Raw genomic sequence first — 22,832 nt, 5'->3', positions numbered from 1 at the left:
AAAGGACACATCAAAAGGAAAAAAGGAGACAACTTGAAGGAGCTCCCAGTGGCCAAAGCTGGGATTCTGAGTAACAAAATAATGTTAGTACTATAATAATTATATATCATATATAATTACATACATAATAATGGTATAAATAAAAATCCATAAACTCATACTGATATAAATAATTGAATAGATAAAAGAGGGGAAAATATCTCTTTCTCACAGTTTAATTACAATTAATAAGTGTAGAAGGAATAATGGAAACAGAAACTACCATTAGGTAAACTATATACTAATACCTATTACAGGCAGAAACCATTAACAGATGCAAAGATTAGTGAGCTAAGGAATATATGCATAGTCTCAAAGAGAATTATTAATTAGAAGTGAAAAAATTAGTAACTTTATAGTGGAGAAACCTGATGAGAGCATGTAAAGCAAATGATGAAAGCTAATGTGAGACAAATCCACATTATGTACCCCTGCCTCACTGGTGTGATGCACTGAGAAAGATAGAATGTGACTTCTGGGGGACTGACAGAAATGAATAACTTCAAATGAATCCATGAGAAAACATCAAACAAACCTAAATTGGCAATTGACTAAATAAATAAATGGCCAGTACTCTTCAAATGTATCAAGGTCATTAGAGACTGAGGAACCGTCACAGATGGAGGACACTAAAGGACAGATGAAAGTAAATGCAATGTGGACATTAATGGGAAAACTACTGACCTGTGGATAAGGTCTATATAGTGATCGATAATACTGAGTCAGTGTTATTTTTCTGTTTTACTACATTATTACAGGAACCTGAGTAAAAGACATATGAAAACTCTACTATTTTTGTAACTTTCTATATGCTTGAAATTACTTAAAAAGTTGGAAAAAAACGTAGCCTATCTATCTTGATGAGCATTGTTTCGTAGATTCATAATTATTTACCATGCTGAATTACTACTACTACTAATTTTTTTTTTTAAATGTTTTTATTTATTTCTAGGAGAGAGAGAGACAGCGTGAGCAGGGGAGGGTCAGAGAGAGAGGGAGTCACAGACTCTGAAACAGGCTCCAGGCTCTGAGCTGGCAGTCAGCACAGAGCCCGACGCAGGGCACGAACCCACGAACCGTGAGATCATGACCTAAGCGAAAGTCGGACGCTTAACCAACTAAGCCACCCAGGCGCCCTACTACTACTAATTTTTAAAATCTCGAGAGAGGTCTCCACTTTCTGCATTCCCTATCACTTTTGCACCTTTATACTAAGATAGTGTTGCAATTTAAAGTATTAACATGGGTTTTCACCCGGGACAGTTAATTCCTTGAGAACAGGGACTAAAACTTAGTTATTTCCACATCCTGTTACTAGTCTTTGCCAAAAGGAAATAGAACTGAATTCTGAATAAAAATTATGTAAAAGATCTCAATGCTATAGGATTTACTTACGCTCCACAAAGGAAGTAAAGAGCATTCTGAATCTGCTTAGCCGACTACCTTCATCTGCCCACATTCGAATCACTCCAACTCCTGTTTTCAGCATGACATCATTGGCCACAGTGCTGCAAAACTTGGCCTTCAGATTTTCAATAGAACTGCTTCCATCATAAACTGCAACGAAATTTCTCTTGCATTCATTTGAGTGCTCCATTTGATAATCTAGGAATCTCAAATAAATCTGTAACATTAAAACAGAGAAAAACACTGCATTTGAAAAGATAAATTCGAATTTTCTAGTTCTTCTACCCAGTCAACATGGTAGCTGACAGAAAAACAACAGATAAAAGGCTGGAGGGACCTAAGCAGTTAAAAGAACTAAGACATTCTTTGGTCTCTTTCTTTGATGGTCTTAATGGAATTAAGTATTTAAGGAGCCTTAAGTTGGTGTTTGGTCTATAAAGAGAAGAGACTTTTTGTTCCATGAGGCTCACTGGTTGTCTTACATAGTTTCCTTATCATGAAAGCAAACTCGTGGTACTGAAAGATTGGGAAAATAAAAGAATCCCGGATAACAAATGTAGTTTTTTAAAAAGTTTTTCTTCACATTTTTAAAGCGTAAGTTTAGTAGTAAGGTACATATATCCTGGTTTTTCCTGTAACACATCAAAACCATTTTTACCTTATCTATAACTCTTCATAACCATAAACATCCCATGACATACCGTGATTTATTTACCCCTTATTCTATACTGCACATTTAAGAGGTTTTAAGATTTCACCCCTTAAATGATTTCTATGGATTTTAATTTCTACGGTTTCAGTCAGGAAGATGTAAACTGTAGTATCAAAGTAAGCACTATTAGTATTCTAATTTGCTTAACATCCTTTTTCTTGAAATTTTATAGCAGCTTGCTACCTGGCACCAAATTTTTAAATATGCTTGGCCCACTCTTGTTTGAAGATTTTCTTTAAACTGTAGGCATAGAAAGACTGTGTGCATTAATGTTCAGGTTGCGGGTTTAGAAGGACATTGTGCTTATCTCTAAGATAACTGAATGAAGAAGCAATTATTCTTTACACGCAAGGAGAAAACTAAGGCTCAGAGAGATTAAGGAATTTGTCCAAGGTTACTCAGGGTAAAGATCTGACCTAGGTTGGTCTGACTCTAACATTTGTGTTCTTCCCACTCCCTGGGCACACAAGCACAGTTCACTTTTTGCTTTAGTTACTCCTATGTGACTCTACAATTAAAATGTTAGTGACCAGAGAATAAAGACTTCCTTTAATTGACATTAAAGACAAATAATGAGTATTCATTCTAGTTTCTATCTCTGAGGTAGCAGTGTGATGCTACCTCCACTTCCTCCCTCCCTTTCTATTCATTCATTCATTCATTCATAGATTTTAAGTACTCTCTACACCCAACAGGGGCCTGAACTCATAACCTTGAGATCAAGAGTCACATGCTCTACTGACTTAGTCAGCTGTCTTAATTCAAAAGACTTGGGGCACCTGGGTGACCCAATCCATTAAGTGTCTGACTCTTGGTTTCGGCTGAGGTCGGTCATGATCTCTTAGTTCATGGTTTTGAGCCCCGTGCTGGGCTCTGCACTGACAGCACAGAACCTGCTTGGGATTCTCTCTTCCTCTCTCTGCTCACCCAGCTCTCTCTTGCTCTCTCAAAATAAATAAACTTAAAAAAAAAAGACTTCATATAACAAAAACATAATGTCATAGATCTTTTCTCCCTATAATACCTTGATGGCACAAAACTAAGCAAACAACTAAAACATATAGCTCAAAGGGTTAAATTTTGACTAAGTAACTTTATTTTATTTGAAATGATCAGTTTGTTACTTCCATGAGAATGGTGGAAAATCGGTAACTAAATAGAATCGCCATTTCAAAACTTTACAATAGCTTTAAAAATGTATTACATAAGGGGTGCCTGGGTGGCTTAGTCGGTTGAGCGTCCGACTTTCGCTTAGGTCATGATCTCGTGGTTCGTGGGTTCGAGCCCCGCGTTGGGCTCTGTGCTGACTGCCAGCTCAGAGCCTGGAGCCTGTTTCAGTCTGTGACTCCCTCTCTCTCTGACCCTCCCCTGCTCACATTGTCTTTCTCTCTCTCTCTCCTAGAAATAAATAAAAAACATTTAAAAAAATGTATTACATAAAAGCAATAGGCTTCCTTAAATATATCATTTGTTCTCATTAATTCCACTACTTACATAACCAAAGCATTCTGCCCATGGTTCTGTGGTAGTGAACAAGTTTCATCAATAATTATTTGTCTCCCCTACACAAAGAAATGGAAAATNTTGTAAAAAGAAAATTATTTGTCTCCCCTATTATACTGTAAGGTCTTCGAATGAGAGAATCATGTGCTAACTACATCTAGTGTAATTCTTGCTCACACTAAGTTAATGAATACATGGCTAAGTTTATAAAACTATGAACTGATAGAACTAAATATAAGAAAAACAATAAAGTCTGAAGTATTTAATCTGTACTTTTTTTGTAATCCAAAGAAATATGGTACTGTACAAGGCCACATTAATGCTCTTTAAACATTTTTTAAGTCAAAAGTTTTAAGTCATATGATAATGACATTCTTTTCCATTCGGAGTATAGCAAAATACTGAAATAGTTTAGTTCAACTAATTTTCAGAAAATATTTTTTTTTAAAATATTTTTATTTATTTCTAGGAGAGAGAGAGCGAGAGCGTGAGCAGGGGAGGGCCAGAGAGAGAGGGAGACACAGACTCTGAAACAGGCTCCAGGCTCTGCGCTTGCAGTCAGCACAGAGCCTGACGCGAGGCTCGAACCCACGAACCGCGAGATCATGACCTAAGCGAAAGTCGGACGCTCAACCGACTAAGCCACCCAGGCGCCCCTCAGAAAATATTTCTAACAATATGAACCTACCTAACTGAAATTGGTGGAGTGGGGCACATACTACTCTTCTTTTACCTGGACTGCACGAGAACAGATCTACTAAATGCTCTTGGTCTCTTATATCACTCCTACACCCTCCCCAGGGAGGTGGAGTTACTTTGACGGTGGGGAGTCTGGTCTTCTTTCCTTCCCTCTTTTTCTGGACCACCAAGTAGGAAGCAGTACCTGAATAAGTGGGTTTCCTCTGTAGATGCAAACTTTCCTTGGGCTGGGATGGTCCAGGCTAGATTTAGGTGGAAAGTAAAACTGGTGGGTAAGGAACTAGCAAGTCTAACACAACTCTCTCACTAAGCTGTTTCCTCTAGCCTTTGTTATAATGAAGGAGCTGTTTTGAATCTCCACATTCTCAGTGTGGAGGGAAAAGGGGATGCAGTCTGCTGGAGCCCCTGAAGACTCCAAATAAATGCAATGACATCCTCGGAAAGCAACTATGGACATATCTTGGAGGTACCGCATATTTAGTTCCAGACCACAATAAAGTGAATACTGTAATAAAGTGAGTCAAATGCATTTTTTGGTTCCCAGTGCATATAAAAGTTAGATAGTCTGTTAAGCATGCAATAGCATTAAGTCTAGAAAAAAACGTACATTCTTTAATTCAAAAATGTCTCATTGCTAAAAAATAAATGCTAACCAGCATCAGCTTTCAGTAAGTCCTAATCTTTTTGCTGGTGGAGAATCTTGCTTCAATGTTGATGGCTGCTGAAGGCTGAGGTGACTGTGACAATACTTTAAAATAAGACAACAATGAAGTTTGCCATATCAATTGACTCTTCTCACACAAATGATTTCTCTGCAGCATGCGATGCCGTTTGGTAGCATTTTACCCACAGCAGAATTTCTTTTAAAATGGAGTCAATCCTCTCAAACCCTGCTGCTGCTTTATCAACTAAGTTATGTAACATTCTGGATCCTCTGTTGCCATTTCAAGAATCTTCACTGAATCTTCACCCAGGAGTAGATTCCATCTCAAGAAACCACTTTCTTGCTCATCATAGGAAGCAACTACTCATCTGTTAAAGTTCTATCATGAGATTGTAGCAATTCGGTCCCACGTCTGGGCTCCACTTCTAATTCTAGTTCTCTTGCTGTTTCCAACACATCAGTAGATACTTCTCTGAAGTACTGAATCTTTAATTTGTAAAAAATGTAGTAAAATGAAGTGTGCCTCTGTATAGCACTCCAGATCAAAAGGAGACCCTTGATAATTGGTAGTACAACTGACATTAGATCCTTATCTTATAGTTGACATAAAATCAATTCTTAAACGTTAAGACGAAACTACACAGATCAAAATATGGAAGTGTAGTTCTATAACCCTTGGTTAGGAAAGTCTATTAAAAACAAATATAGAAGACATAAAGTATCAACCATAAAGATAAAAATAATCAATTTTACTACAATAAATAAATGGGCTTCCAGAATCAGCCAAGATGAAACAGTATGACTTATTTCTTATTATAACTAGAAACTCAGGATAAGATATGAAAAGCAACTGCATGAAGATTCTGGAAAGTAAAAGATGGCCCTGGAAAAGAAGTCAAACTTGAATGACCCATAAAGGAGGTGGATTCAGTTTTTTCCTTCTCCTTTGTGTCCTGGGCTGATTCATGGAACTCACAGCAAAAACAGACCATGAATTCAGAGAAAGCACCCCAGCCAGAAGACTAAGAAATTGGGATGAGGTGTGTGTGTGTCTGGTTTGTTTTTCCACTCTACCAGCTTTGCCTAGGGTCAGCACTGGTCACGGATCTGCATGCAGCAGCTACAGCAGCAATGGAAACCCCAAGAGAAATCCCATCTCTTTTAGCTAGCAGAATTGTGAAAAGGATATGATGATGTCGGGAGAGTATCGAGGGAGTTCCCCCCTCTTCCCCACCCCCTTTAAGTCACTCAAAACTCACAACAGGTTAGGAGGCAGAAACACTGAAGAAACTTCTTTTTGGCCACCAGAGGAAATGGGAAAAAGAAACATTATCTGGAGAATGTGAAGGAGTCTTGGAGAGCAGAGAGCTAAAGAAAAGTACCAATTCTGGCTTCCTTACATATTCATGGCATGCCTACCTGGCTTACCTGCATATTCATGAAACAGAGCTAAAGAAACATGACAAAGGTGTTAAGGACCAAATTCTAGTGTAAGCCACTGTCCAAATCCCTGAGCGGGGCATCCCCTGGATAAGCCTCCACAGCACAGCAAAGGCCATGAAAAATCAACAAATGCTGGAACCACCACCCACAGCAAGCGACATGGTACATGCAATCTGAATCTAACTGGGTAGACAGACAAAAATAAAATAAATAACAAAAATCAACTTTTTCCAGGTATTTTTAACAGGACCCAGAGTCTCACAATGCTACATTCAAAATGTCCAAGACATAATAAAAAATTATATATAAAGACCCAGGAAATGGGATTAATTCTGAAATGAAAAAATAGTCAACAGATCCCAATCCTAACAGGATCTAGACACTGGAATTGTCAGAGCCTTTAAAGCAACAATACAAACATGCTCTGTGAGGTAAAGGCAAACACTAAAGGAGTAGACAGATCATAGAAGAGAAATTGTTAAATAGAACAGAAATTTTTAAAAAAGAAAAAAAGAACGAAGTGGAAATTTTACAACTGAAATGGAAAAATATAATATCTGAAATTAAAAAAAAATCCACTGTCTGGGCCCAACAGGAGAATGGGGATGGCAGAGTCAAGTCAGGAAACTGGAAGAGGACTCCTGAGAATCTGAGATACTGAGTAAAAACGGTTGAGAACATATGAGCAGAGCCTCAGGGACCAGGGACTTGTGGAACAATTTCAAAAGGCTTAAAATTCATGTCACTTAAATCTCAGGAGAAGAAATTGTTACAGAAAAAATATTTGAAGAAACAATTGCTAAAAATGTCCCAAGTGTGGTGAAAAGACAAAAATTTAGATTCAAAAAGCTTAGCAAACATAAAACAGGATAAAAGTAAACAAAAACCAAGGCCTACACACATCAAAATCAAAATCAAAGTCTTGAGAACTCAGAGAAAAATGATGCATTTTGTAGAAAGGAATGATTTGAATGGCTGTGGATTGCTCTTCAGAAATCAATGCCAAAGGCAGTGCATCAAAAATTTTAAATGTTGACAAAGAGAACCTGTAAACTTCAGAATTTTATATAGAGCAAGCATATTCTTTCAGGAATGAGGGCAAATACACACCCTGGTGAAGACTTAAGAGACTCAGAGTTTGCTGTATACAGACCTGCTATAAAAGAAATGCTAAAGGAACCTATATATATATTTGAGAGAGAGAGAACAAGCAGGAGAGAGGCAGAGATACAGGGGGACAGAGGATCGGAAGTGGCCTCTCTGTTAGCAGATGCAGGGCTCAAACTCACAAGAACTCATGAACCATGAGATCATGACCTGAGCCAAAAGTCTGACACTCAACTGACTGAGCCACCCAGGCACCTTACCTAAAGGAAGCTCTTAAGATACAAGAAAAAGGCTACTAGAATGAATCTTGGAACTTTATAAATGAAAGGAAGCAGATATGGTAAATATCTGGATAAACATAAACCATCAAGAATAAAAAAAGAGGATGGGGTGCTTGGGTGGCTCAGCCAGTTAAGCATCTGACTGAATGTTGGCTCAGGTCATGATCTCATGTTTCATGCCCTGCATTGGGCTCTGTGCTGGCAGTGCAGAGCCTGCTTGGGATTCTCTCTCTCCCTCTCAAAATAAATAAACTTAAAAAAAAAAAAAAGATAATTATCACTACAAACCCTACCAACATTAAGAATGAAAAAAAAAAAGGGGTGCTTGACTGGCTCAGTTGGTGGGGCATGCATCTTTTGATCTTGGGGTTGTAAGTTCAAACCCCATGTTGAGTGTGGAGATTATTTAAAAATAAAATCTTTTAAACAAAATAAAAAAATACAGTAAACAGTTCTATGCCCCCAAACCAGATGACTCAGATGAAATGGACAAATTCCATAAAAGGACAACTGCCCAAACACTTCTAAGAAGAAATATGTAAACTGAATGACTGTATAATTTGTCAAAAATTATTAATTCATAGTTAAAAACCTTAAAAAAAAGCTCCAGGCCTAGATGAATTCATGGTTAAAGTATACCAACTATGCAAAGAAAAAGTTATGCCAATTATTTACCTCTTCTAGGAAAAAGAAACACTTCTAATAAACTAATTTTTTTAAAGTAAGAACTGCTGTTACTTTATTTTTTAATGTTTTTATTTATTTCTGAGTGAGCAAGCGCGAGCATGAGTAGGGGAGGGTCAGAGAGAGAGGGAGATACAGAATCTGAAGCAGGCTCCAGGCTCTGACTAGCTGTCAGCACAGAGCCCGACGCGGGGCTCGAACCCACGAACCGTGAGGTCATGACCTGAGCCAAAGTCGGACACCTAACCGACTGACCCACCCAGGCCTCCCCTAATAAACTCATAAGATCAGCATTACAGTGACATCACCAAAGACTTAAGGAAACTATTGATCGGTATTCTTGCCGTGATACTTTGTTTTATAATAAAAAATATGTATTTCATCTTCATCTCTGTTTCTGGCTCAGAGCTCCCCAAACCCTTGGAATTTCCTTGGTAATAGGATCAATGGGACTATCTTTTGTTGTATCTGGTCTCTTGTCCTCAGTTCCTGAAAATGTTCTAGAGCCATAAAGTTGAAATGGGTGTCTTGTGCCTCTTTCAACAATTGTTCATGTTAATGAGGTAAGTTTTGGAAATCCCTTAAAGATAGGGGCTGGTTACTAGGGTAAATAACCATGAATTGAGGGTTTACACTTTCAGTTCCACCCCGATTTCTAGGGAGAGGAGAGGGGCTGGGCTTAAGGTTAAATCAAGTACCAACGACCAATGATTTAATCAGTCATGCCAATGTATTTAGACCTCCATAAAAAACTCAAAAGGAGAAGGTCTGAAGAAGAGCTTACAAATTGGTGAACCAGAATTTTTCCATATGCCATTGTGCCAAACCCCATACTCCCTGGGGACTGAAGCTCCTTTGTTCAGGACCTCACCTGTGTTTTTTCATCTAGCATATTATCCTTTAATATGCTCTGTAGTTAACTGGTAATTTAAGTAAGCAAACTGGTTTCCTGAGTTTTCTAAGTAGCTCTAGCCAATTAATCAAACTCAAGAAGGGGCTCATAGAAACCTCTGATTTATAACCAGTTGGTCAGAAGCACAGGTGACAACATGGATAGAAGACTGGCATCTAAAGTGGAGGCCAGACTTGTGGGACTGAGCCCCCAAACCCTAGGAATCTGATGCCATCTCAGAGTAGATACTGTCAGAACTGAGTTGAATCATTAGGCACTCAGCTGGTGTCTGAGAATTTCTTGGTGATGTAGGGGAAAAAAGCCCACAAGTTGGAAATGGTATCAGAATCATCACTCCAGAAAACAGATGCAAAAATCCTCAACAAAATATTAGCCAATCTAATCCAGCAACATATAAAAAGTGTAATATTTTTATATGATCACAACCAAATATGGCGTATCCCATGTATCCAAGGCTGGTTTATATTATGAAGAATCAATGTAAGTCTCCATTATAAACAGACTAAAAGGGAGAAGATAAATAATGATTTTAATCTGTTAATCAACATCCATTCATGGTGAAATCTCAGAAAAACAGCAAAACTTCTGTAACCTGGTAGAGAGTGTTTACAAAAATCTAGAGCTCACACCATACTTAATGGTGAAAACCTGAATGCTTTCCCCCTCAAAATCAGTAACAAGGCAACTCCCATTCAGCACCATACTGGAAGATGTAGAGTGCCAAAGTGTACACTTTAAAGCTCCAATAATCAAAACAGTGTGGTACTGACAAAAGAATAGGCACAGAGCCATGAAACAGAACAGAGCTTAGAATTAGATTCTTACAAATAAAGTTATTATTTTTAACAGAAATACAAAAGCAATAATGGAGAAAGGACAGTGTTCAACAAAACGTGCTGGAAAATCAGGCATCCATAAGTCGAGAAAGAAAAAGAAAGAAAGAAAAGAAAAGGAGAAAGAAAGGAAGGGCAGAAGAAAATCTTGAGCTATACCCAATACCTTACACAAAAATTAACTCAAAATGGTCATAAAAAGAAATATAAAAATATATAAATTTCAGAAGGAAGTATAGGAAAAGTTTTTTATTACTTTAGATCAAAGAGTGCTTAGATACATCAAAGGAAAATTTATTTAAAAAATTGTAATCTGACTTCATTAAACTTTTTCTCTGTGAAAGACACTGTTGAGTAAAAAGAAGAGCCACGGACTGGGAAAATATTTGTAAATCACTTGCCGAAGACTTAACCCAGAGGAGTAAGAAAACTACCCATTCTTAAAATGGGCATAGATGGCACCACTAAATAAGATTTAGACATTACAAAATTGCAAATTACAACCTATAGCATTATAGGTTTAGAGTAACTATAATGAAAACAACAACTGATAATACCAAGTGCTTAGAACTTACGTAGAACAACTGAAAATCTGGTAACATTCCTTGTGGAAATGCAAAACAATATAGCCACTTTGGAAAACAGCTTTGTGGTTTCTTATAAAGCTACCATGTGAATCAGCAGTCTCTTGGATGAATATCCAGAAAAATTAAAAATATGTTTACACAAAACAGCCTGTACAGAAATGTGTATAGAAGTTTTACCAATAATAACAAAAAATTGGAAACAGTCCAAATGTTCTTCAGTTGTTAAGAATAAACTACAGTATATCCATATCATAAAATCTGTTCAGCAATAAAAGGAATGAGCTATTGATACATGCAATAACAGAAGAATCTCAAGTGCATCATACTAAATGAAGAAATTCAGACTCATACATACTGTGCGATTCTAATTATAGGACGCTTTGGAAATGGTAAAACTATAGAACAGCAAAAGATAATTAGTTGCCAGGGATCAAGATTAAAGATGGGTTTAACTGCAAAGGAACAGACCAAGATAATTCTGCTGGGTGATGGAATGGTTCTTGATTATGGTTGCTGTCACATGACTGTAAGAATCTGTCAAAAAATTCTACTATATGTTACTTGACATAACCAAGTGTCCTGACATGACCAAGTGTCAGCAAGAATTGAGTAATGAAAATGCTCTTAACTTGTTCTAAAGCCTTTTGCATGCTCTGGTAAAGCTGAAGACGGTCATGTGTTACAACACAGAACTACACTTCTAGATATATAATGAAATGAAAGCATCATTTAGGGGCATAATGAAAATACAAAAATGTTTATAGCAGCATTTATTATATTATATTAAATTATTATATTATATTAAATTATATTATTATATTAAAATGTGAAAGCAAATTAAATGTCTAAAAAGAGAATAGTGATTTATTTCTACAATTGATAAAAAATTTAAGAATATACAGATAGTATATATTTTATAGTACATAATATGAAAATACGGAATTGTATAGAAATTATAAAACTTGAACTCAGGATAGGGTATGAAGGAAAGCTAAAGGGAACACAGAAGGCTTCCTTTATATCTGTAATAGTATATAGTTTTTACTTTTTCACTTGACAATATTTAATAATTATTTAAATGTTTAAGAAATTAGGGTTGCCTGGGTAACTCAACCAGTTGTTTGACCCTTGATTTTTGGCTCAGGTCATGATCCCAGGGTTGTGGGATTGAGCTCTGTGTCAGGTTCCATGCAGAGTGTGGAGCTTGCTTAAGATTCTCTCCCTGAGAGAGACAAGACTTCTTTCCTGGTCTTGCACCTGTGCTCTCTTTTAAAAAAGCATCAACAAGTAAATAAATGTTTAAGAAATTAATATTTCTTAGTTCTTGCTCTTTTTTGAAGTACTTCATGAATAATTCTAGATTCATAAATTTTCAGGAGTGTTATTTGGAAAACTGAATACTGAAGAATGTTACTTTTAAAAATTTTTTTTTAACGTTTATTTATAATTTTTGGGAGAGAGTGAGAGAGGAGGGGAGGGGCAGAGAAAGAGGGAGACAGAAATTTGAAGCCGGCTCCACGCTGTCAACACAAAGCCTGATGTGGAGCCTGAACTCACGAACCATGAGATCATGATGTGAGCCGAAGTCCGATGCTCAACCTACTGAGACACCCAGGTTCCCTGAGAATGTTGTTTAATAACTAAATTTTTAAAATTAAAAAAATATACACAGTTGACATGGGAATTGGATCAAAATTTTAAAAATGTTTTATTTTTTCATTTTTTTAATTTTTGAGGGAGAGATAGAGACAGCATGAGCAGGGGAAGGTCAAGAGAGGGAGACACGGAATCCGAAGACAGGCTCCAGGGTCTGAGCTGTCAGCACAGATCCCATGAACCATGAGATCACGACCTGAGCTGAAGCTGGACGCCCAACCAACTGAGCCACCCAGGTGCCCCTCAAATTTTTAAAAATTGTGTTAAACTATGGGGCACCTGGGTGGCTCAGTTGGTTGAGTGTCTGACTTTGGCTCAGGTCATAATCTCACAGTTCATAGGTTCAAGCCCCGTGCTGGGCTCTGTGCTGACAGCTTCGAATTCTGCGTCTCCCTCTCTTTGCCCGCACTGTGTGTCCCTCTCTCTCTCAAAAATAAACATTAAAAACAAACAGTGTTAAACTAAATGAGTAAGCAGATGATTTAAGAAAGTTAAAGGAAAAAATGTTAAAGACCACCCTAACCCATGAATACTCAATATGGAGTAAACTAGTTAATGGGTGATGTTTCAAAAAATCCACTTATAAAAATATATACAAAAGAAGTCATTGGTGTTTGAGCATGCCAGTGTTTCAGTCCATGGTTCTCAGTGGCCTTTCCATAAAAAGAGACATACCTCATTTTATCTTGCTTCACAGATACTGCTTTTTTTTTTTTCTTCACATATTGAAAGTTTTTGGCAACCCTGCATTAAGCAAGTCTATCAGTGCCATTTTTCCAATAGCATTTACTCATTTTCTCTCTGGGTCACATTTGGTAATTCTCACACTATTTCAAACTTTGATATTATTATGTTTGAATTGCAACAATCTCCTGATAAAACTGTAACAGATGAAGAGTTTCTCATGGATGAGCAAAGGAAGTGATTTCTTTAGATGGAATGTACTCCTGGTGAAGTGCTGTGAAGACTGTTGAAATGAGAACAAAGAATTCAGAATATTACATAATTTAGTTGATAAAGCAGGGGGAGGGCTTGAGAGGATTGACTCCATTTTAAAACAAGTTCTACTGTGGGTAAAATGCTCCCAAACAGCATCGCGTGCTGCAGAGAAATAATTTGTGAAAGGAGAGTCAATCGATGCGGCAAGCTTCATTGCTGTCTTATTTTAAGGAATTGTCAGTCACTGCAGCCTTCAGCAGCCATCACCCTGATCAGTCAGCAGCCATCAATATCGAGGCAGCAAAAAGATTATGACTCACTGAAAGCTCAGATCCTGGTTAGCACTTTTTTTTTTTTTTTTAGCAATACAGTATTTTTGAATTAAGGTACATACATTGTTGTTTTAGACATGCTATTGCACCCTTAACAGACCAATGGTACAACATAAAACATAACTTTCAGATACACTGGGAAACCAAAAAAATACATCTGACTCACTTTATTATAATATTCACTTTATTGTGGTCTGGAACTGACCTGGTAGTAATTCCAAGGTATACCTGTACATTTGTTATATACCAAGCTTCCATATATGCATATTTTTTTATTTTTTACTTAAAAAATTGAAGTATAATTCACATATAGTGTTATATTAGTTTCAGGAGTACTATACAGTGATTCAACAATTCTATACATTGCTCAGTGCTCAACACAGTAAGTGTAGTCACCAAGCATTATTACAGTATTACTGACTATATTCCCTATGCTATACTTTTCATGCCTATGACTTATTTTATAATAAGTGGAAGTCTGTATCTCTTAATTCCCTTTGTCTACCTCACCTATCTCTTCATCCATCTCCCCTCTGGCAACCACTATATACGTGTAGTTTTACCTTTAGATACTTAATTCAATTTTATTAGTTTGTATATTCCACTGACAAATGCATTCTATCCAACTGCCACAACTTTATCTTGAAGGGTAAGCATCCCCGCTTGTTTTTATTCAAAACTGTTATGGTTCTTTTGAGTGCTTTCCTCTTCTATGTGAATTCTGGAATTAGCTTGCCAGCCTCCCTGGAAAGCCCTCCTGGGATTTGGACTGGAATTACTTTAAATTGATAAATTAGAGAACAAAGAACATTTTTGTGATATTGAATCTTTCCGTCCATGAAAATGATCTCCCTCTCTCCCACATTTCTGTAGGTCTTCTTTTATGCATTTCAATATAATTTTAAAATTTGCTTCCTAGTACCTTATGACTTGTTCTTATTGTAAATAGTGCTTTAAAAAGTTTGATTTTCTAATTGTTTATGGCTATAGTAGAGAAAAGCAATTGATTTTTACAATTGATGAATTTTTCTTTCTCTCATTTTGATGCCCTAACCAGGATTTCAGAACACTATCAAATAAAACAATGACAAAAGACATCTTTGACTTGTTCCAGAACTCAAAGGAAATACTTCTAAGGTTTCACCATTAATTACAACGTCTGAATTAGGGAGGGTTTCGTAGATATTCTTCAAAATGCTGAAGACATTCTTCTATGCTGGAATTACCAAGAGTTTTTTTATTGATAGGTTTTAAGTTTCACTGAATATTTTTTCTGCATCCATTTATATACCTGGGTTTTCTCCTTTAATCTGTTAATATGGGAAACTACATCATTTGATTTTCTAATATTAAACTGTCCAGGGATTTCTAGTCATGACTTCTAAAAAAACCCTTTATTATAAATAAACCTGGTTTATAATTCTCTCATGCTATCTATTTAGCTCTGATAGAAAAGGCTGGGGGAATGTTCTTTTTTCTTCAATTTTCTGAAACAGTTTATTTAACATGTTCCTTGAATATTTGGTAAAATCTAATGTGACCAATTTTTCTTTTTTTCATCTTAGCTTATTTATTTTGAGAGAGAGAATCCTATGCAGGCCCTGTACTGTCAGCACAGAGCCCAGCATGGGGCTTGAACTCACAGACTGAGAGATCATGACCAGAGCCAAAGTTGGACACTTAACCAACTAAGCCATTCAGGCGGCCGCTGACAAATTTTTCTGTTTACATATTTTACAGATAAAATCAATTTTTATAATTTGGTAAAATTTATTCAGGTTTTCTATTTCATTGATTTAATTTTGATAAACATATATGTATGTAAATGTATATGTACACACATACATATTTCAGGAAACTGTCCATTTAGATGGTTTGCAAATTTATCAACAAAGAATTACTCTTATTATTATCTTCTAGTCTAAAACAGTTTGATTACAGAAAATTTCAAATGTGCAAAAGCAGACAAAATAGTATCCTAAACTCATGTCCCATTTCTGAACAGTTATTAACTCAGCCAATCTTGCTGGAACTATAATACCCCTCCCACTTCTGCCTCTCACATACTGAGACAAATCCTGGAGAGATTTTACACGTCAACAGTTTAGGTATATTGCTAATGACCACTTAAAAAATAATCTCAGTACTATTATCAAACCAAACAAATTCTTCATATCAAATACTGGTGTGCAGGCTTATGTCTTAATAATGTTTCCTTCTTTCAGTTTGTTTGAATACACAAGTTCATTTGACTTTTACATTTCTTTTAATGTGTATGTTCTACTGCTATATTTCCCCTCTTCTGTCATTTATTTAAGAAACACTCAGGTTTTTGTTTTTGTTTTGTTTTGTTCATCTGATCTGCTTCATAGTTTGGCTTATAATGGTTTTTAATCTCTGCTGTAGTTGACTCAGGACCTTTTCCATTTCTAAATATTATTTCGGTCTTTTTTTTTCTAAATCTTTGCAGAGGTGTGTCTACAGTTGTCTTTTACAAAGGGCAAGCTTTTGGTTTTGTTGATTCTTTTTATAACTTTGTTTAAAATATCGTTTATTTTGCTTTCATTATTACCTTTTTTGGGATTTATTTGGTTATTCTTTTAACTTTTTTTTTTTTTTTTAAATAAACACCAAACATTTATTTCTCACAGTCCTGGAAGCTGAGAAGTCCAAGATCAGTATTTACTGAGAACCTGCTTTCTGATGTCTTCTCACTGTGGAAGGGGACAGGGTGCTCTCTTTTTTAAAATTTACATCCAAATTAGTTAGCATATAGTACACAATGATTTCTAGAGTAGATTCCTTAATGTCCCTTACCCATTTAGCTCCCTCCCCCCCACAACCCCTCCAGTAACCTTCTGTTTGTTCTCCATATTTAAGAGTCTCTTATGTTTTGTCCTCCTCCCTGTTTTTATATTATTTTTGCTTCTCCTCCCTTATGTTCATCTGTTCTGTGTCTTAAAGTCCTCATATGAGTGAAGTCATTTATTTGTCTTTCTCTAATTTTGCTTAGCATAATACACTCTAGTTCCATCCACGTTGTTGCAAATGGCAAGATTTTATTCTTTTTAATGCTGAGTAATACTCCATGGTGTGTGTGTGTGTGTGTGTGTGTGTGTGGTGTGTATATATATATATATATATATACACACACACACATCTTCTTTGTCCATTCATCCATCAGTGGACATTTGGGCTCTTTCCATACTTTGGCTATTGACAGTGCTGCTATAAACATTGGGGTGCATGTGTCCCTTCGAAATAGCATACCTGTATCCCTTAGATAAATACCTAGTAGTGCAATTGCTGGGTCGTAGGGTAGTTTTATTTTTAACTTTTTGAGAAACCTCCATACTGCACCAGTTTTCATTCCCACCAGCAGTGCAAAAGAGATCTTGTTTCTCTGCATCCTTGTCAACATCTGTTGTTGCCTGAATCATTAATGTTAGCCATTCTGATGGGTATGAGATGGTATCTCATTGTGGTTTTAATTTGTATTTCCCTGATGAAGAGTGATGTTGAGACTTTTTCATGTGTCTGTTAGCCATCTGGATGTCTTCTTTGGAGAAGTGTCTATTCATGTCTTCTGCCCATTTCTTTACTGGATTATTTGTTTTTTGGGTGTTGAGTTTGATTAAATTTTTTATGATTTTGGATACTAATCCTTAATCTGATATGTTGTTTGCAAATATCTTCTCCCATTCCATCGGTTGCCTTTTAGTTTTGCTGTTTCCTTCACTGTGCAGACGCTTTTTATTTTGATGAGGTTCCAATAGTTCATTTTTGCTTTTGTTTCTCTTGCCTTCTGAGACCTGTTAAGAAGTTGCTGTGGCCAACGCTAAAGAAGTTTTTGCCTGCTTTCTTCTCTAGGATTTTGATGGCTTCCTGTCTTACATTTAGATCTTTCATCCATTTTGAGTTTAGTTTTGTGTGTGGTGTAAGAAAGTGGTCCAGGTTCATTTCTATGCATGTTGCTGTCCAGTTTTCCCAGCACCACTTGCTGAAGAGACTGTCATTATTCAATTGGATATTATTTTCTGCTTTGCCAAAGATCAGTTGGCCATACATTTGTGGGTCCATTTCTGGGTTCTCTATTCTGTTCTATTGATCTAAGTTTCTTTATTTGTGCCAGTACCATACTGTCTTGATGACTACAGCTTTGTAATACAGCTTGAAGACTGAGATTGTGATACCTCTTGTTTTGGTTTTCTTTTTCAAGATTGTTTTGGCTATTTGGGATCTTTTCTGGTTCCATACAAATTTTAGGATTGTTTGTTCTCACTGTATAAGGAATGCTGGTGTTATTTTGATACGTATTGCATTGAATATATAGATTGCTTTGGGTAGTATTGACATTAAAATTGTTTTTAAATGTTTACTTTTGAGAGAGAAAGAGACAGAGCAAAAGTGGGGAATGGGCAGAGAGAGAGGGAGACACGGAATCCAAAGCAGCCTCCAGGCTCTGAGCTATCAGCACAGAGGCTGACACAGAGCTTGAACTTACGAACCATGAGGTCATGACCTGAGCCAAAGTCAGACACTTAACTGACTGAGCCACCCTGGTGCCCCATGTGAATTGGGTAGTATTGCATTTTAATAATATTTGTTCTTCAGAAGCATAGAATATTTTTCCATTTTTTTGGTGTCTTCTTCAATTTCTTTCATAAGCTTTCTACATTTTTCAGTGTATAGAATTTTCACCTCTTTGGTTAGATTTATCCCTAGGTATTTTACATTTTTTGGTGCAATTGTAAATGGGATCGACTCCTTGATTTCTCTTTCTCTCGCTTCATTGTTGGTGTATAAGAATACAACTGGTTTCAGTGCATTAATTTTTTATCCTGCATTAATTTTATCCTGATGAATTCATGGATCAGTTCTAGCAGGTGTGTGTGTGTGTGTGTGTGTGTAATCTTTTGGGTTTTCCATATAGAGTATCTGTCATCTGTGAAAAATGAATGTTTGACCTCCTCCTGGCTGATTTGGATGCCTTTTATTTCTTTGTGTTGTCTAATTGCTAAGACTAAGACATCCAATACTATGTTGAATAACAGTGGCGAGAGTGGACATCCCTATCTTGTTCCTGACGTTAGGGGTAAAACTCTTGAGTTTTTCCCCATTGAGGATATGAGCATTGGGTCTTTCATACATGGCTTTTACGATCTCGAGGTATGATCCTTCTATCCCTAAGTTCTTGAGGGTTTTTAATCAAGAAAGGATGCTGTATTTTGTCAAATGCTTTCTCTGCATCTATTGAGAGGATCATGTGGTTCTTGTCCTTTCTTGTACTGATGTGATAAATCACACTGATTGTTTTGCGGATACTGAACCAGCCCTGCATCCCAGGTATAAATCCCACTTGGTTGTGGTGAATAATTTATTTTTTTATTTTTTAATTTTTTATTTATTTTTAAAATTAAAAAAAAAATTATTTTATTTATTTATTTTTTTTACAAACAGTTCATTGTNCTCAGTATTCAAGAGTCTTTCATGGTTTGCCTCTCTCCTTCTCCCCCACTATTTCCCCCCTTCTTCTCCCCCTCGGTCTTCCGTTAAGTTCCTCCTAATCCTCCTATACGTGCAAACATATGGTATTTGTCCTTCTCTGCCTGACTTATTTCGCTCAGCATAACATATGGTAAATAATTTTTTAATGTATTGTTGGATCCGGTGGCTAATACCTTGTTGAGGATTTTTGCATCCATGTTCATCAAGAAAATTGGTGTATAGTTTTCCTTTTTAGTGGGGTTTTTGTCTGGTTTTGAAATCAAGGTAACGCTGGCCTCATAGAAAGAGTTTGGAAGTCTTCCTTTCATTTCTATTTTTTGGAACAGCTTCAAGAGAATAGTAGTTAACTCTTCCTTAAATGTTTGGTAGCATTCCCCCGGACAGCCATCTGGCCCTGGACTCCTGTTTTCTGGGAGATTTTTGATTACCAATTCGATTTCTTTATAGATTATGGGTCTGTTCAAATTTTCTATTTCTTCCTGTTTCAATTTTGGTAGTTTATATGTTTCTAGGAATTTGTCCACTTCGTCCAGATTGCCCATTTTATTGGAGTATAATTGTTCATAATATTCTCTTATTATTTTTATTTCTGCTGTGTTGGTTGTGATCTCTCCTCTTTAATTCTTGATTTTACGTATTTGGGTCCTTTCTTTTTTCTTTTTGATCAAACTGGTAAGGGGTTTATCAATTTTGTTAATTCTTTCAAAGATCCAGCTTCTGGTTTCTTGATCTGTTCTACTGTTTTTTGTTTTTTGTTTTTTTTTTTTTTGGTTTGAATAGCATTGATTTCTGCTCTAATCTTTATTATTTCCTGTCTTTTGCTGGTTTTGGGTTTTATTTGCTGTTCTTTTTCCAGCTCTTTAAGGTGTAAGGTTAGATTGTGTATCTGAGACCTTTCTTCCTTCTTTAGGAAGGCCTGGATTGCTATGTACTTTCCTCTTATGACCACCTTTGCTGCGTCCCAGAGGTTTGGGGCTGTGGTCTTATCATTTTCATTGGCTTCCATGTAGTTTTTAATTTCCTCTTTAACTTCTTGGATAGCCCATTCATTCTTCAGTAGGATGTTCTTTAGTCTCCAAGTATTTGTTACCTTTCCAAACTTTTTCTTGTGTCTAATTTCAGGTTTCATAGTAGTGTGGTCTGAATACATGCATGTTATGATCTTGGCCTTTTCGTACTTGTTGAGGGCTGAAAATCTTTTAATTAAGTTCTTAAGCTGAATCTTAGCTCATCAAATTTAAATCTTTTCTTCTTCTAAAATAAGCATTTATGAAACTCCCTTAAACTACTTTTAGCTGCATCCCACACATTTTGATATGTAGTATTTTCATTATTACTGAGTTTTAAATCTGTTTAAGTTTATATCCTGATTTCTTATGTGACCTATTAAGTACTAAGTGGTATATTAATTAAATTTCTAAACATAAGTGTTTTAAAGTTATCTTTTGGTTGCTGGTTCCTAATTTATGTGTATTTTTGTCAGAGGATGCTCTGGATGAAACCAAGCACTGGTACATATTCCAAACTTCTGTTTTTAGTCTAGCGTTTTATAAAATGTCACATTTTATAAGTGTCTCACGCATGCTTGTAGAAAATGCTTATTATCTGGATGTTGGGAGTAAGATACCATGCTTTATTAGGCATACTGTATTGTTTAAATATTCTGAGCCTTACTAAATTTTTTGTATGCTTAATTACTGAGAGGTAAAATGAATTACCCACTATAATTGTGGATATGTCAGTTTTCCTCAGCAACTTTCAATTCATGTTTTGTACATTCTGAGGCTATATTAATATATAAAATTTAAAATCATATCTTACTTGTAAATTGGTGACATTCTTGATTTGTATTTTAATAGTTAATAGCATTTCTTTTGGTATTTGTGCTATTTCTTTTCTGCTTTTGTATTTTCAAAATTTTCCCTAGTTACCTTAAAAGAGAATATACTTGAATTTTTACCGTAGTATTTGGTCCATTTATTATTTTTGCTCAGAAATATTTAAATTTTGCCCATATTCTTAAATGATAGTTGAGTACTGAATTTTAGAGTTTTAGCTTGGCAGTTATTATTTTTTTTCTTAGTACTTTGACGACATTATTCTATTATCTTCTGGCTCCTATTTTACGGTTAAGGATTCTGATATATTCTATCTCTAGTTGTTTTAAAGATTTTCTCATTATCTATGGTGGCCAATGTAGGTAGGTGTCAATTAAAACTTTTTTTCTTGCTTTGGGAGTCACTTTGTGCCAATGTTTTTTGTCAGCTTGAACCATTTCTTTCTAAAAAATTTTTTGGGTTTGTTTTTGAGAGAGAGAGAAGGGGGGAGGGGCTGAGGGAGACAGAATCTGAAGCAGCCTCTAGGCTCTAAGCTGTTAGCACAGAGCCTGACATGGGGCTCAAACTCACGAACAGTGAGATCATGACCTGAGCTGAAGTTGGACACTTAGCCAACTGGGCCACTCAGTCACTGCTTGTTTTCTAACTTTCTGTTGTGAGCATACCTTCAGCGGTATTTTACTGGTGGCAATCCTATAGCCTCCATGGTTATTTTGTATTTATTTTTGTCAGGTGTCTATGAAAAGGTTACTTGAGGTCAGGACCATTTTGTTAATATATAGACTAAGTGGTTCCTGGATTGGGCATGGAATGTAAATTACATACATCCCAACCCTAATAAAAACAGGTTTCTAGGTAAAATTGTTTAATTTTTTGTTTATTTTTGAGACAGAGAGAGACAGAGCATGAATGGAGGAGGGGCAGAGAGGGAGACACAGAATCTGAAACAGACTCCAGGCTCTGAGCTAGTTGTCAGCACAGAGCCCGATGCGGGGCTCGAACCCACAAACCATGAGACCGTGACCTGAGCCGAAGTCTGACACTTAGCCGACTGAGCCACCCAGGCGCCCCATTAGGGGAGACCCCAGTTGTATCCCTGAGACTGAGTCTGGAAAGATAAGCTTCTTCATTATCAACTTGCGTTAGTGTAAGTTTTTTTTTTTTCCCTTAATCTACCATTTCATAGCAATTACCTCCCTTTAAGGGTTCCAGCTTTATATGAGGGATCTCACAACGGTCACACAAACCTCAGGCCTTTTCTTTCTCACTGTGGGTATTAACAACAAGCTCCTGGCATGTCTACTGGTAAGTAGTCAGAGGGTACTGAAATCAGCAAGAGGCATTTGTACCATCGATTTCAGTTTTCAGTTTATTGCTCTGGTTTATAGTTATCTCTCTTCTTTTCTAGTCCATTAAGAATTACCTTCTTTGGAAATCTTACCTATGCTTTTAAAAGGGTATCTGTTATAGTTTACCCAACATTTCCAGGTGTTTTGTAACAGGCAAGTTTTCATATAATCTAATCCATCATATTACCATAACTCTAAATTTGATTTTCATTATTCTTTAAAAGTTTTTTCTCTTATCCTCACTCTCTCTTTTCACATGTATCCACATTAAATATAATTGTAACTGTGAATATTCCTAGAAGTATAAATTAAAAGCTTTTTTGCAATAGTTAGCAACC

General features: G+C 36.3%; 1 protein-coding gene across 5 annotated transcripts in view; it reads right to left on the bottom strand.

Moving 5' to 3' along the window:
• Positions 1 to 22,832, bottom strand: part of NETO2 (neuropilin and tolloid like 2) — a 59,952-nt gene that overhangs the window by 16,036 nt on the left and 21,084 nt on the right. For all 5 annotated transcript variants that reach the window (XM_077751404.1, XM_077751408.1, XM_077751405.1 and 2 more), the window contains one exon: positions 1,435 to 1,663. In XM_077751404.1, coding sequence (XP_077607530.1) covers positions 1,435 to 1,663 — 229 coding nt within the window. The remainder of the gene's footprint in view (positions 1 to 1,434; positions 1,664 to 22,832) is intronic.

This window comes from Crocuta crocuta, unplaced genomic scaffold, assembly GCF_008692635.1.
Source record: "Crocuta crocuta isolate KB4526 unplaced genomic scaffold, BGI_CrCroc_1.0 scaffold124, whole genome shotgun sequence".
Taxonomy (NCBI): Eukaryota; Metazoa; Chordata; class Mammalia; order Carnivora; family Hyaenidae; genus Crocuta; species Crocuta crocuta.
This window is presented reverse-complemented; position numbering and strand designations above follow the sequence as displayed.